Source organism: Aedes aegypti, chromosome 1 (assembly GCF_002204515.2).
Source record: "Aedes aegypti strain LVP_AGWG chromosome 1, AaegL5.0 Primary Assembly, whole genome shotgun sequence".
In the NCBI taxonomy this organism is placed as follows: Eukaryota; Metazoa; Arthropoda; class Insecta; order Diptera; family Culicidae; genus Aedes; species Aedes aegypti.
Window position 1 is genome coordinate 150,643,655 of NC_035107.1, and position 17,103 is coordinate 150,660,757.

The 17,103-nt window shown below is 36.1% G+C and overlaps 1 protein-coding gene across 9 annotated transcripts in view; it reads right to left on the reverse strand.

The window, feature by feature from the left end:
• LOC5566637 (inhibitory POU protein) overlaps positions 1-17,103 on the reverse strand; it is a 202,334-nt gene that overhangs the window by 103,226 nt on the left and 82,005 nt on the right. For all 9 annotated transcript variants that reach the window (XM_021850978.1, XM_021850960.1, XM_021850949.1 and 6 more), the window contains exon 3: positions 14,492-14,548. In XM_021850978.1, coding sequence (XP_021706670.1) covers positions 14,492-14,548 — 57 coding nt within the window. The remainder of the gene's footprint in view (positions 1-14,491; positions 14,549-17,103) is intronic.

Consider the following 17,103-nt stretch of genomic DNA (forward strand, 5'->3'; position numbering starts at 1 on the left):
GAAATTTAATTGCAAAATATTAAAAGCTCTAATCCAAAGATCTATTACTGCAGCATAATGCAAACATAGCCTATATACGAGAGCAGATTATTTTTCGTTTAAAATGTTTAAGGCTCTAACGCAAAAAATCTTCTCACAGCATAACTCAAATGAACAACACATTTTTGTGGCAAAAATTTTCAATGATTCAACATAAATTTTAATTTTGGAAGTGTACATCAAAAACACATTATCGAAAGAAGGGAAAATTTGTGATTGAGATGATATTTTTCCAGCAAAAAAAAGTAGAATATTGGCAAGCTCTAAAGTAATTATCATTATAACAGCACGTCTTGTAGGAATTGATAAAACAGCAATATATAAAAAATTGTTAACATTTAGCTCTACTAAGTAATAAAATTTAAAACAGTATAAATATAAAGAACAGCCTATTTTTAAAAGAAGGCAAAATTTATGATTAAACCAATAGAAGATTGGACGCCAAAAATTATTGCGCCATAATAAAACGAAAAGACATTAACAATTGCGTTCAGAATCATCGAAGTGATTGTGATACTTTTCCCCGAATGTCGTTTCTCAGAATGTCGGTTCCCCGAATGCCAGTCCTTGAATGACTGGTTTCCCTGAAAAGTAGTGCAGTTTAAATAGGTGCTATAATAATCTTCAGTGGCTGGATAGTGAACGAGAAAGAACGATAACTAATCAAAAGAATGAGTTATTCTGTCATTCTTGGCTATACAAAGGCTGGCAAAAATGTTGAGGACGTTAAAACTCAAAAGAACCGCAAATTAAATAAAGAAGGGTGCATATTAGATGGCCAGTTCGTTCACCACCCTGAAATGTTACGACAGTTATGAATTCTAAAAACTTTTCGGAAAAATGGGCTAATCCGGGAAAAGAGATATTCGGGGAACTGGCATTCGGGGAACTAGCGTTCGGGAAAACAACATTCGGGAAACCGACATTAGGTGAAAAGTAGAACAACTCATCGAAGTAACTGCAGAAATCGGTGTCTCTCTTCGCTGATAACTTGAGCAGATCAATGTAATCGAATGACGCCCTTTTGTAAGTTGGGAACAATAAAATATTGAAAAAATATGGCTCCAAAGAACAGCCTATGTATAAAAGAAGGTAAAATTGATTTGAATTTTAAATCAACAGTTTCTATACCTATAATTATGATTACATCATATTTAGAAAAAAAAAATTATAGAACGTTTGAAAGAAGGATAAATTTGTGCTAAATATATCAAAATCTTCAGTGCAAAAAGTTATTCCAATAGCGAAGGTAAAAAAAAAGAATTAATATTTGAAAGAAGGGCAATATCTGGATAAATAATAAAATACTATTGGCAATAACTTTCCTAATATGCTTTAGTTTATTGGAGAGCATGAGATTGTTGAACAAAGTGTAATTTTATGTCAATTGATTCCAAAACAAGCCTGGTGTCATCAGAAAGATTCAATAGAAACGTAAAAACGAATGTCATCTTAAGAAATTCTTAATTTCAGACTCATTATGCCAAAAGACTATTATGCCAAACGACCATTATGCCAATCGACCGTTATGCCACACGACTTTATGCCAAATGACCATTATGCCAAACGACTTTATGCCAAACGGCTTTATGCCAAACGACTTTATGCCAAATGACCTACCACCCTGAAAACGGCATTAGATTAAGCAACCCTAAATCTACTAGACACATAATTTGGTTCTTGAGACACGCAAAAGTGTCATTTTTGTTACGCTGTGTTATTTTTGTAGTCTGTTTCAGGGGTATTCAGAATTTTTGGTCGCGGAGCACTTTTTAAAATCAATTCGTCACACGAAGCACCAGTTCGTTATCAAGGTTGACTTGAAATCAGAGATTTTTGAAACGCATAAATCGAACTTAATATTCCAACGAAAATCGTGAAGTAAGTGTGACATCCATTGTTACTAGAGGCCGAGGTTATCTCTGTATCTCCATGGTTGTCATGGGAAGAAGTTTTGTTAGTGGGGAGAAATCATAGATGCATGATCAGGATTCATCTTGGTAAGTGATGCGATTCATGAAACCTCAGGTCAAAAAATCACTTATCAGTAGTATGGAGACAACGTGAACATATGGTAAGTCGACACTTTTAGGCTAAAAGTTTTAGCGTCGAACCATGCAAAGGTTATTTTTTATAATTATTTACAGATCTACGGTTAACGTTCACCGAAAACTCGGTAGTTTTAACAGCTCAGGTGCGAAACGCAAATTACCGAAAGGTCAGTAATCTATTCGTTTACCGAATCGATTACCGATCGTTCAGCTGTTGAGATTTCGGTAATGAGATTACCGAAGTCGATGATTTGGTCTAAGTGTGTAGTGTATGGTTTAGGTGTTTAGGAGACAAATCGTATTCCATCCACAGATTTTCCTTGTTTTCAACTTCGAATAAAACGGAATACGCTTCAAATAAAATGGAATATGGATTTGCTGCGTCTCGATTATTACTGGCTCTCTTGTTTGTAGAGGTGCCTCGAATCCTTGTTTTGGGGAGCAGAAGCTCCATTACCAAATTCATTCTTTAAATCTCACGACATTCATGTTCTGTCACACAAGGCTATCGAAAGCCACTACAATTCCTATTCAATGAGCAAAGCAGTTGGTTCTCATTATTTATAAGTACTTAAAACATTACCGTTTGAGCTGAAGAGTTTATTATTCGTGTGACTCTCCGACTCACGCTACTCTGGGGGAAGATTGAACACCACTAAAAACATGAAATCCACAAAGAATGAAGTAACCGGTCGAAGATCATTGAAAAAAAAATCGAAAATCGGTACACAGGACGCTGAGAATCAGTTGTGTTAACACTTTTCCTTGTCACGGTATTTCAAGTATTAAGTAGTGCATGCTTTCTAAGAAAAAAAGGAAAATTCTCGCATAAGTTATGAACTCGCCCTAAAAGCCATTGGCGACCGAGTGTGTAGTTCGCTGTTTTTGAGCAAATGAATGGACCAAAATATAACTTTTTTGTTTCTCGGTATTTTTTCACAAGTTCTCAAAAAACTCTTCTAGTTTAAGAATCCGTGTCGATAATGATGATTGTTGACATGGTTTTAAAGATATTCCAATGTTCTTTGGGGGACCGAAATTTTCCATAAAATATGTCTAAGGCGGCCATTTTGTTTTACGTCAACTTATCGAGAAAATGAAATGTGGGCTATACAATTCCATGTAATGAGGAGCTACTCTGAAAAAATCATACAAATTGGTCAAGTATTCTTTGAGATGCCTGAAAATTACGATATGAGGTCTTTTGAAGTTTTCAAGATCTTTTTTTGGCCAGCATGGTACCAGCAACATAAATGCTTATTACTCAAAGACGGCTGCACCAAATTGCTTCATTTTTACACAACATACTCTCATTGATGTATTGTTCCAAAGAGTGAATATCCGAGTAGGGGTCATGCACAAATTACGTCACGCTCCAAGGGGGGGGAGGGGGTCAAGCCAAACGTGACAAGCCTTATAAAATTTTCGAAAGACTCATACAATAAACGTGACAACGGGGGGTGGGGGGGGGGGGTTGGGGGTCGAAAAAGACAAAATTTAGCGTGACATAATTTGTGTTCCATCCCATACGATAAAAAATCTGTAGCCTGAGATATATACGTGAGTTATGGTTACGCGTCGGTCCCCCAAGGAATTTCGGAATATCTCTGAATCCAGATGACCAATGATTAATGTTCACACATTTTCTTAAAATAGAAGAGTGTTTTGAGAACTTGCGAAAAATTTGTACAAAAATACCAAGAAAGAGAAAATTTGCGCGATGTGATTTTTTTTCTTGCGGTAAAAAAATAAGCTACCGGTAGAGGGGTAAACTATCACCACTGGCAGATAGAGGAGGATCTTCTTTTCTTCGTAGCATTGTTGATTACCATGGAAATTGATTCGTTTGCTCAATAACAAAAAGCTACACACTTGGTTACCAATGGCGTTTACTGATCATAAATTAATCGAGAATTGAAATTCATTTTCATGTGACAAATGCAAAAATATTATGCATTTTTGAGAAACGTTTTCACCGAACATAAGTTTTGTTACACATCTTGTGCTGATCATCCCTATTGTTGTTTACCGTTTTGTCTCAAGTTCCTAACAGACTCATACCCCGAACACTCAGTTTTTGCATGACGATTTGGTTGAAATGTTTCGCTGAAATATGTCATCAAATCACCAGGAAATGGCAGTCGTTTGAAATTCAATTTTAACATCTTCAGATCCGTTTTACGGAGGCCTTCCTTAGCCGAGTGGTTAAAGTCCGCGGCTACAAAGAACAGCTTTGCTGAAGGAGTCTGGGTTCGATTCCCGATCCCAGGATCTTTTCGTAATGGAAATTTCCTTGACTTCCCTGGGCATAGAGTTTAATCGTACTTGACACACGATATACAAAAATGCGAAAATGGCAAGTTTGGCAAAGAAAGGTCTAAGTTAATAACTGTGGAAGTGCTCATAAGAACACTAAGCTGAGAAGCAGGCTCTGTCCTAGTGAGGACGTAATGCTAAGAAGAAGAAGAAGAAGAAGAAGAAGAAGAAGAAGAAGAAGAAGAAGAAGAAGAAGAAGAAGAAAGATCTGTTTTACACCTCCGGAGTAGTGATGATAGTTCGAGGTCAGTAATACTAGCTCAGATAAAATTATTTGCGAAGTTATTCGTTTGAATACAATTTATTCGTACTGTTCGGAAATTGAATCAATGTGTTTGGAATATGAGACAGAATGAGAACAGTGTTCGGCATTTGAATCAAAATGTTGTTCTATACTTTTACGGAAAAAGCAATACTAAACAAGTTTAAACAAACATTTTTATTAGCACACCATACAGCTAACAGTTAGGCTTTGTGAAGAAATTATACCAGCTAATTTATGCCTGCTAGATACATTTGAAGTCACTGTTGGCCTTAAGTGTTCGGAATATGAGTCAAAACGGTACGTTCGTATACCGTTTTGACTCATATTCCGAACACTAAAGGCCAACAGTGACTTCAAATGCATCTGATTTTCATTTCTTCACAAAGTCTAACTGTTAGCTGCTGGGTTTGCTGATAAAATTGTATATTTAAACTTGTTTAATATTGTTTTTACGTAAAAGTATAAAACATCATTTTGATTCAAATGCCGAACACTGTGTTCATTCTGTCTCATATTCCGAGCACCTTGATTCAAATTCCGAACAGCACAAATAAATAATATTCAAATGGATAATTTCGCAAATAAACTCATCTGAGCTAGCTCTACTGGTCTCGAACTAGAGAATCATCACTACTTCCGAGGTATAAAATAGATTTAAAGACGTTTAAATTGAATTGCAATTGACTGCTATTTCCTGGTAATTTGATAACATATTTCAGCGAAACATTTCAACCAACTTGTCATACAAAAATCGAGTGTTCGGAATATGAGTCAAAACGGTACTCTTACGATCGAAAACCGTTTTGCATTCCCGTTTACGCCAGCAAAATCAAATGAGCCATGGATTCGAACGAATTAGATTCGCTAATATCAGTGGGTAAAAGTTATTGTTTCATTAGTTTGTCTTATCCGAATACGGTCCCTACGAAGATACAACGGCTTGAAATTTACCTGTTACTTATATTGTTTATGAATGTACGTATCATCTGAAACCATCAGATTCAATTAGATAATTCAATGGTTTTCAATCACTTTAACAATTGTCCACCACCAAATAGCATTGTTGCATTCAGAAATATAACAACTGTAACCACTTTTATAGGAAAGTAGAATTAATGTTATTCCAGGCATGCTTTTGCGACCGTCGACACGACAGACGCCAGCACGAAAAAGAACATAAAAATATATGGTACGTATGCGGCCTTCACTTGTAGATATTGCGTTTTGTATGTCGATCTTGGGCTACATTAGGAGGGTGGCTCTAGAGAATTTCCAAACGGTAGGCACATATTTATGTTGGCTCAATCTTTCCGTACCATGTAACGAGGGGACAAGAACAGAGGAAAGTTTTGTTACAGTAACAGGTGTATTTGGACTAAGAGGGGTGATTTTTTCGAGAACACAAACATGATAGGAATCGGAAGGATGGTAAACCTTCATTTATTTACACGCAATACATTTCAAGTACTCCGTCAATATCAGAAGAGGCTATGAAGGGTTGGCCGTAATTATTCACCCCGTTTTTATTTCTGCTACCATTCATCATAAGTGCACTTGTGATGATTATTCGAAACTGTCATTACGGATGTTAAAAATCATAGCAATCTAACATAAGGTTTATGATACAGTTAGTTGTTGCACAGGGAATGTTTCCCAAGTGAAGTTGCATACTTATGTGAATTAGCAGAATGATCTTCTTTTTTGTTTATTTTGTTAAATACCACAAAAACATTGCTCTATCAAAGTAAAAAAATGGCAAGTTGATATTGTCTAAGGATCCTTTGGAGTCATGCAGTAAATTTTATGAATAAATGGTCGCATATTTTCGAATTTCAAGCTAAAAAGCCTAGCAGTGTGAAAATCTGATATGTTATCTGCTAGTCACAATTTAGAACTCTTCCGCATTTGAAACTTCAAACTATTTGAAGATATTAATTTTTATTAACGTTTAGCATTTTTTTAGTGTGCATTTTAATAACTTAGAGTCCCTAATCAAATAAAGCTTGCATTGATCTTATTCGATGAAATGTTCAGGAAAAAAATATAGTATAATATTTCCATTGTTTGTATAACAGTTACTGCCCTTTGTAAAAGCAATAATTTAATAAATGGCGTATACAGTTTTTGCACATGGTATCGAAAAATTAAGTTTAGTTATATTTTGAAATAATCTTTATGTCTTGCATAACTTCACAGTTAAAAATAATGAAGATTACACGTCATGTAAACTTCATTTATGCGACGTAAACATGACGTCATGTAAATTTAAGTCTGGAATCGTATAAATTTGTGTTACATGTCACGTAACCACTCAGGATCCTGCTGGATTACATGACATATAATTGAAGTTTACATGACATGTATGCGATGTAAACATGACGTCATGTAAATTTAAGTCTGGAATCGTGTAAATTTGTGTTACATGTCACGTAACCACTCAGGATCCTGCTGGATTACATGACATATAATTGAAGTTTACATGACATATCATGTAAATATCCATTATATAGGGCAAGTGTACCATTAGTGGTGCACCTAAGGGAAAACTGCTAAAACATGGTGTTAAAATCATGAAATATATGATTTTAACGTATCATTCGATAGATCTTAAATCCTTCTATCATTCAAATGTATAAAAATCACGATTCATTCGAAATTTCCCTGCAAAAAGCCTTGCACCAATAATAGGAACGCTGTTCCTTTAGTGGAGGTATGTTTTAAGAATGGTTCCTTTAGTGGCGCAATCCATTGATTTCTTATGGGACCCTCCACTATGGGTCCGGATGCACCACTATAGGTGCAAAGAAGCAAAAAATTAAGCAAAATAATTGTTTTAAATAGTTTTACGGTTAAATTTCATGATATTATTCAATAACTTGTATCATTTTCGCATCGTACATAATAGAAAAATATCACATAATCATTTATTAGCGTGAAACATGCCAAAACACACTACCTCCACTATTGGAGCTACCTCCACTAAGGGAGCGTTTGCCTTACCACGCTCCAATTATGTGCATTATATGTCTCAGAAATTTACACGTTTCGTTCGAACTGTGTTGGGATAACGCCATAGAAACTATAAGTAACCAAATGTGTGACTCGCTGTTTCTGGGTAAATGAATGAACTAACTTTCAGATAGACTGAGGATACACTAACTGGGAGATAGATGAAGATTTTCTTTGAAACGTAGTTGAATAGCTTGTAAAGTCAGTTATCAGTTGCTCAGAAATAACGTGTTACACATTTAGTTACCAATGGCTATTAGAGCATGATAATAAATTATGTAAAATGTTAAGAGTAACCCCACACTGATAGGTTTTAAAAATAATTTTAAGTTGATAGTTTTTTTATACATCTGTTCTGCTTCATCGTCCTAAGTGGCAGTTGCTATTATTTTCAAATCTACTAACATGTGTTGATAATAAAAAAATGGCCATAAAAAATGATTACTCGCTGATAGACAAAAACCGTTGATCCATCAATACTAGGGCATAAGAAGACCGTTGAAGGCAGACAATAATTTTAGCCTCGATTTCCTTAAATAACTCTTGTGTGCGTTGGTGGAATTCGTGGCCATACGGCTAGTGTCGTCCGATGGAAAAGTTCATAGTGTGCAGAGCTACTTGGGCACTAACATGATTCACTTTGGCATGGGGGATTTTGCTCGGCTAATCAAAAGTGCCAAGAATGGATCCGGAATTGTCTTAAAGTTTGAAGTCGATCCCCGCTTCAGCCTTCGAGCTTTTCGTGAGGATTTTTTTTTGCTGCGCCATTGAATTACTATGTCTGTATGTGTCTTCTAAGGACACCGTCACGTTAAGGCACAAGTAAAATTGAAGAAAATGTCAAAACTGCATTTTTTTCGAAAAAAATAGACAAATCTAAACAAGTAAAAGCACGCAGCTGTTTCATTTGCGAAATAAAACAGCTGTGTGTTTTACATTTTTCGATTTGAGAAAACTGATTTTCCAGTTCCAATTTCACTTGTGCCTTAATTCTTTCAGTGGAAGATTTTCCCTTTGAATGAAGCACCACATCAACAGCGAACGAGCAGACAACGCTTAGTGACACAGCCGAAAAACATTCCTTAAGAAAAGTTTTCCGGTCTGATGCAAGAATTGATCCCACACTCCTTAACACAATGCGTTTAAATGCATGGTGACACTTGTCACGGCTACGAAGTCCAAACTTATCAATACACTTATTGCACTTATAATATTAATCAGACAGTTCGATGAAAAGGTCGATCTGAATGATCAGAAAAGCGTCACTTTAGGCATAGTACGAAAAATAATGGCGTTTCCTGTGTGTTTTTGTCTGCCTCAGATTTTTTTAGTGATGGTTGAATACATCATTTAATTAGCAACCCGACTAGGAATTTTAGTTTTCAGGAGAGCTGAATTCACGTGACAACCCTGCCTTTAGACGGTATACACTTTGGAACTTTGTGTAGCTTTTCGTTAAAATTGTAAGAAAAGTTTTTTATGGCATTTGAAGCATTTATGTATTTTTGAAAAATTGTATTGTTTACAACTTACAAATGCCTGGGGCTCATCTAATGTATAATACAAAAATCGTACCTTTTATATTTTTCTACAATCAACCTATCACAGAAAATGTGCCTGGTGGTATTAAAATAATTTCATACCTGTTTTTTCCGTTAATTACACGGAAAATATATGATATTTTCAAACGTACCGTAAAAACTCAGTTTTTTATTATTGCCAAAAATCAGTAACCAGAGGAGGCCTCAAGAAAAAATGAAAAAGGATAGGGATGTTCAAAGATAAAAAAAATATAAAAATAAATAAGTTCACGATTAGGAATGAATCATTGTGCAAAACGTGTTTAGGACGATTTTAGATAAGGAAAAATAAAATGATATTTAGATCGAATAAACAAATCGGGTGTTAGGGAGTTAAATTTCAACGTGAAGAGCTGTGCTAAGTTTTGTATAAACCATCCATTTTTCTTCTTACCCTTTTCGCTCTCCCATTTTGAAGTAGATGACGAAATAGATTTCATATAAAGACGGATAGAGGAAGGGGTGGTTAAATGAACAGCGGTGGTAAAATGAACACCGTGACTTTTACCGAGAATAAACAAATTACGTTGAATTTTTATGACGCACGGATAATTTAGAGCATAAATCGGAATATTCGGGTTGATACGGAGGTCAAATGAAGTGAAAATATGAACGATAACTAAGGTTTTAGAATATCACGTTTGAAAATTAGAATTAACGTAACTTTTAGGTTTTCAGCGAGGTGATTATCGTTATGATATGATGTTAAATCTGACACCTTTGGATTTCTTTTTGAATGGGTTACAATCAATAATGAATATATTTTCGGAAATGCAATGAAAACTTTCAAAAATGTTCGTTTTGCTCACGTTTTTTGCATGATGTTTATTTTACCACCAACAGTTGTTCATTTTTCCCACATAGTGCAGGTAAAATGAACATTTTCATCGTTTTTGCTAGCGATAACAACATGTGAAAATTTAGCTACTATCGCCAACATCCCTATTTTTGATGTTGTGCGATAGAACTACACAAATTCCTCGTTTTTCTAGCAGAAACAAGATGATATCCTTAAGGTGTTCATTCTACCACCCCTTCCCCTAACGTCAGTGATAACCAAATTCACCATCCTTTCTTTTCAGAAACATCGTGGTTTTTGGGTTTCGTGGCCACGAGTTTAATGTCATCAGGCAGTTAATGCTTTGTGGCAGGGAGTGTGGGCTCGTTTCCCGCTTCAGTTCTTGAAACATTTTTCGAGGCTGTGCCATTGGAAGCATGCTTGTCCGTTAAGTTACAGTTGTTGTGTAAAACTACAGTATGTACAACTGAATGGCCAAAAAAGACATCCGTGTTTTTTTTTTGAATAGCGAGGTTTATGAACAAACACTTTACTATATTATGAATACGTTCATATATTGTTTAACCAGTTTGTGGGGGAAGGAAGATGGAAAATCTCAAAAAAACATAACTTTGTGGCTACTGATTTATCTAGTTTAGTATTGATACTAATACACTAACTTAGCAGATTTGCACCAATTTTCATTTAATTCATTTGATAGACATTCACTGCCGTGAATCGCAAGTTAGTTCCATCTGCATTTTCATCAAAATTGAGTTTAGTTCAGTTTTCAACATCCCTTCCTATGCTCTTTTAGCTGCTTTAAATAGGAAAAAACAGCAAGTCAATTTGTCCCCTAATGAGAAGTTATTGCATATCAGTCCCACTACAGACTTTCGCAACGTGCAACACAAAAATGTTGGTTTTGATCATCTTTATATTTTTCTCGGGAAGATATCGTACCCAGATAAAAATATATAAATTTCAATGTAGCGTAAACAGTAGAAGATAGTAAAAGTAAACCAAATTCATCTATTGTTACAGCATCACGTTTAATTTTCAACTAAAGTTGCTTGAATGGTACATGAACGTGTAAATAGGGTCCTGAAGTCCTGTCCAAATTTTAGTATCAATAGCTTAAGTTTAGGCTAGAAACATATGTTTACTCAATTTTTGAACGTTTTTCGCTTGTTTAAGTCCAAAAAACATTTTTTATGGATTGTGAGATTTTGTCACACCCCTTGGCTTAAACTCATATTTTTGGGTGTGTTTTGTTTTCCGTGTCCCTTTCGAAATGTCAGATAGGAACAACCCCAGTGTTAAGACTAAAATCCCTGTGGCATTTTTGTCGAAAAAGCGAATGTCAAACATGATCAAAAGTGTGAAGGTTGAAATTTGAACCCATTTTTCAAATAAAAGTTTAAATATGATACAGCCGCTGTTTGAGCGGGAAAACTGCTTAAGTAGTTGCATTAACATGCTCTTTCGTATCATTAAACAAAAACAAGATTTCATTTAATGTGGATTCGTGGCCATCTTGGAGTTAGCTTGATTTATCGACTATTATGAGACTGGATGCCAAACCAAAGCGAAGATTTCATTTAAAATTTTAGGACCCTATTTAAAGTGTATTCGATTGAAAAATAAGCAATTTGTCGTTGGCATTTCAGTTTATTTTGATGCTCCAAATATGTGCATGAAAATAAACTGAAATTTACAACATACTTTTAGCTGTGTAGCGAAAAGCTGTTGAAATAAAACGACTACAAAACAACAAGGCTTTTCCGCTCCATACCGCAGGCTACTGACTGATATTGCTACCACGTCAGCACCTCTCTTTTATTCATTGTCTGGTATTACAAATCTTCTCTTACCTCTATCTTACAATATGTTAATTTCCAGACACCTCCGCTACAGGGTGTGTGATGTATCTGCTTTCTAACAAAAGCAAGTTGTGAAAGTTTCATTAAGATTGGAACATGTAACAACCTTCTGGAATTTTTTGAATATTCGTATGGAAAACGAGTTCCAAAACTTCACAGTCAATTTTCTCATAGCAGTTCAGGCAAGTAGATAAATAATATTTGTATGTGTCTGGTTAGTTGATTGATAGTGTTGAGAAGATTTTGTATTTTTGTTGTTCCGTAAAAATGTATGACAGGTTATGTTTGTATTAGTAGTGCAGGTTTCCCTAGCAGACCCACTAGACATACAAGTAGGGCAGTAGTATGTCAAATAACCTTAACCACACAGGCTGCCACCCAACGCGCTTCTAAAACCCACCACCAGATGTCTGGAAGCAGAACTTTCGGGCGGCCATGAGGAGTGGAGAAATGGGGGCCATTGTTGATAAGACCATTGTTGGGGGCCATTGAATGATAATAACCGGCCAGGCAGGTCAAGAACCTGGAAGGCAAAAGCTAAAACTCAGATCGTTAACGTACCCGGAGTCTGCTGAAGAAGCAAGTTTAAAAAACGATTTAGGGAATCTGGGGTAATATGCACCCTTGAGGCAAAACGACTCACGGTGCTCTTTTAGGCTATTTGCGAAGTAATTTTGAACAATTTTTCATCAGGGGCTGATAGTAAGGCACCCCAAAATACGATTTATCAGAAAAAAAAAACCGCGGTAAATGTCTATTTTTTTTTCAAAATATTCATATAAACCCTAAAAAGCCATTTTGCCCCGGGAGTGGACATTACCCCAGATGCTCCTACTTTAATTTAAATGGTAAAGAGTTAGAAGTGAAGAAGGGTGAGAAAAAGTGTATAGAAGTGAAAATCAGGACCCCGCCATTTTTGGTATACAACCATAAATTTCTATTACTGCCCTACGCCGCCCTAGAGCCCTATTCTAGGTACATTCCGGCATCGTTATTAGCCGAAGACCAATACGTCACTACATCCGTAGCCTAAAACACGTAGGAGGGTCCCAGAAGGCTGCTGCCGAAGTTCACCAAGCCAATACGAGCGTGGCCGGAGCAGGAAGCAGCGCTAGGAGAACGCCGATGATCGTTACCAGGTTAAGAGAAAGGAGTGAACAGGTGGTAGCACGAAGAAGAAGAGGCCCCAAGTAGTGAACAGGTCAGATTAACGAATAATAAAGTGGGAAAAGTGGGTAGTGATGAGGAGTTTGTAGCCCATATAAAGCTGTGATAGTATAAGCAATAAAGTAGGAGTTTTGCAAAGTGAAGTTCTTGTTGGTTTCCCTAAATATCTAGTGCGAAGATTCCCTGTCCGCAGTAGACTTAAGTGAGCGTGCCGACCCTGAGGCAGTTGAGTGGGGGGTCTCTAAGGCGATCCCGATTGGCTTACCGAGACTTGTATATTTGTCAATTAGCTACAGAGCTGAACAAACTCACAAAATTCCATTTTCAAAATTCGTCTGCAAATAGTCACTCTTCTTTCAATAAAATTTCGATCAACAATTCGAAAATCGGAGCGGCAAAACCAAATTTGATGGTTTGTACCGCCATCTCGAAACACTGCCACTATGCTTTTTGTAACCCAAAAATAAACACTTGTAAACGCTAGTGCCATTATCTTCAATCTCTGCTTTAAAAAGTTTATTGTTATTGCTTCACAAACCACTCTGGGTTAGTGAGATGATGAATTGGCGGCATTCAGCGGGCGTAGCTGACGTAGATCTTGTGAAAAGGCATCTCCCTTCTCTGACGAAATCGACACGGCCTAGGACGATACCGGAATTACCATACCGAGAAAGGAGCCTCCTTGATGGTTAAGGCTGAATTCCTGAGGGATTCATCCGGGTTCGAACGAGGGTTTGCTATTAGGTTCGAAAACCCTCTTGACTTCCGAGCCTCCATGTGTAGACCGTTTTATTGAAAAGATGAGAGGTCCTAAAGTGGATGAATATTTCAGGTCTTTCAATAGAAACGGAGGCGGGTGAACATTCCTAGGTTGCAGCCTTTAAGGGGGGTGTAATAGCTATTTGAACTGCACTTCACTATCGTAAGATCTTATACACGGACGCCTGATATTACTGTGACCAATCTATCTATGTTCAAAAGATGTAGACTCATCAACTCCTTCTAACCATTTTTGTGTGAGATTCACAAATCCCCTACAGCAACATTTTTGATTCAAAAATTAGTAATTTTAGTGTTACGTAATGAATAGATGCTGCCTTATTCCTAAACTGAGTAACGCTCAGTTGTCCAGGTACTGTCCACATCCCACATCTCAATTTCGTATTATTAACATTTTTAACCAACAGATAAAGTTTTTCTCTGCCATTGGTCATGTTCATTTTTCTTGGTTACGCTATGAAATTAATTATTTGGAACCAGGGTACGCAACATTCTCAGCCGAATGCGAGAGTAAGCAACAGAGTTGGCACGCCTACAAAAGTTTATTATTTCCGTTACTCTAATGAATACAATTCACATTGGAATTGACAACAATAAATAACAATAAATAAATGCATACTTACATTATGCCTAGGTGACCACGAGTTACACATTATTGATGCATCTTCCAAGAATCGACTCTGAAAAAAACATAGAACGAAAAGGTGGATTTTGTGAACGCGGTACAGCTTTACAAAAACTAGTAGTTAAATAATGTTAATATCAGTGTTTAACAGAACGATTCTGTTTCCCTTCTCTAGGATTCCTATTATTAAACAAATTATTTTGAAAATTTCATGATAAAGCTGAATTTACAAATATTCTAAATAATTTTAATTTTTGTTCAATTTTATGGGACAATACTAAATTAATTCATTTTAAAAAGTAGTGTTTTAGAAGATATTCCACATTTTCACTTGGATATGTAAAGCTTCTTTGAATATTGTCTAATCTTTCGTGAATAATGTTTCCCATAACATATTTTATCAATAGAACCTCCGAAAGTTCAAAGATTTTACAAAAAACATCGTACTGGTATCAAAAAAGAAATTTCGCCAGATATTGACTGTTTTTAATGCGATAATAATAGTTATTTCTATCATACTAATTACATTGAGGTTTGCGTCAAAAGTTTTAAAATCATATAGCGGAGTATGAAATCTTGACATAGTATTGGATGTTGTTGGAAATTCATAATCACTTACACACATCTGTGGTTAAGATCAACGTATACAAAAAAAATCTTTTTGCTGTAGAGTAAGGTGGGGCAAAAGTTCGACCTTAGTGGTATAATCAAAGTTTCCAGGAAAGCAATAGCAGTTAAAACAAAACAAATACCATACAGTGAACCTTCAACATATTGGCTATAATTTTGCTGAACAAACTTGTGTCAAAATGTTTACTCATTTTTAGTTATAACAGTTTCAAAATTGGTTGTCTTATTCGAACTTTTGCCCCACCGGTGGGGCAAGAGTTCGAATCTAGTGTGGGGCAAAAGTTCGCTGGCTTAAATTCAAAATATCGATCCTTTTATGACAGGCATGCCTTACACCAGCCGTAAACTTAAGTTTAACGAAAAATACACACTAAATTTTCATCAAAAAATTGCCCAAAACCGAGTTAATATACTCAAAAATAGCAGTTTTTCGCAAAACTAAGTGGAAATGTTAAATTTTAGTGACAATTTTCACACGATCAGACAAATTTAACTAAATTTGAAGATAATATGTGGATTTTAGGCAATTTGCAAATTTTTCCGTGATTTTATACAGGGGTCGAACTTTTGCCCCGCTGATTCGAACTTTTGCCCCACTATGGGCCAAAAATTGTTTTCAAGCATTTATGCAAAAACTAATACACCTCAAAGCAACCTTATGATAGGCCTAAAAACGCCCTTAAATAAAATATTGATAAAGATTTTATCTTCAATTGGTTCCATGCAACGAAAGTTTGACCAAAAATTACAATTTTCACGTCGAAAAACAACAAATAGCCATAACTTTTCCAAATCTCAATCGATTTGTATGATATTTGGAGTGAAAGTCTCTTACTTGAATAGCATTCGAACCACCATGACATTTATAAGTTTTGTTTTGAATTGAGCTAGAAATCTTAAAAAGAAACTCTTACCCCACTCGAACTTTTGCCCCACTTTACTCTATGGTATGAAAAATTCTATGTTATTTGTATCTGTTAACATAATAAAACTGATTCAATTTTCAATATCGGGTCAAATTAAGGTGAAGATGCATCGAAGCCAAACCTCAAATTTTCAAAAGCACAAATCTAGAGAACTAAACAGCCGTTCAAGCTGAAAACTTCATCGTTTGGTCACCACCAGCGTGTGACCAATCGATTAAGTTTTCAGCTCAACCCGCTATCTGGTTATCTAGATTTGTGCTCTTGAAATTTGAGGTTTGGCTTCGATGCATCTCCACCTTAAACACAGTCATTATCTTAAAGCTCTAACCTTTTAAGGGGTATCCTTCATCGTTTCGTCTGCGACTTTCAGACTTTTTCAGTGTCGAGTGCTTGAATTCCTTAGTGAAATTTTTATTTTTTTCATAGAATTAGAGGTGTGCGCCGAATTAATGAAATTATTAATTTTCAGCGATGGGGGACGGGCATGGTGTAGTGATTAGAACTCACGCCTCTCATGCCGAGGACCTGGGATCGAATCCCATCCCCGAGCCCATTATCAAAGGTTACTAGACTGGAATTTAAGTATTCAAAACAAGTTGCAAAGACAATATGACGTCTGTTTGTTTCTAATTTTCCTGGTAATGGAGTTATTTTCAATCTAGTCATTGAAAAAAAGGGGCCTTCCTTAGCCGAGTGGTTAGATTCCGCGGTTACAAAGCAAAGCCATGCTGAAGGTGTCTGGGTTCGATTCCCGGTCGGTCCAGGATCTTTTCGTAATGGAAATTTCCTTGACTTCCGATCATCGTACCTGCCACACACACTTGACTCTTACGGTGAATTTCACCGTAATCTCAACAGCTGAACAGTTCGGTGAAATAAAACACCGGAATTCCGTCGAAATTTCACGGATTCCGGTGATTTTTCACCGAATACTGTAAAAATTTACCGTACTCCGTTAATTTATTTCACCGAACTGTTCAGCTGTTGTGATTTTACAGCAATCCGTAAAATAATTTAAGTGTGCACGATATACGAATGCGAAAATGGTAACTTT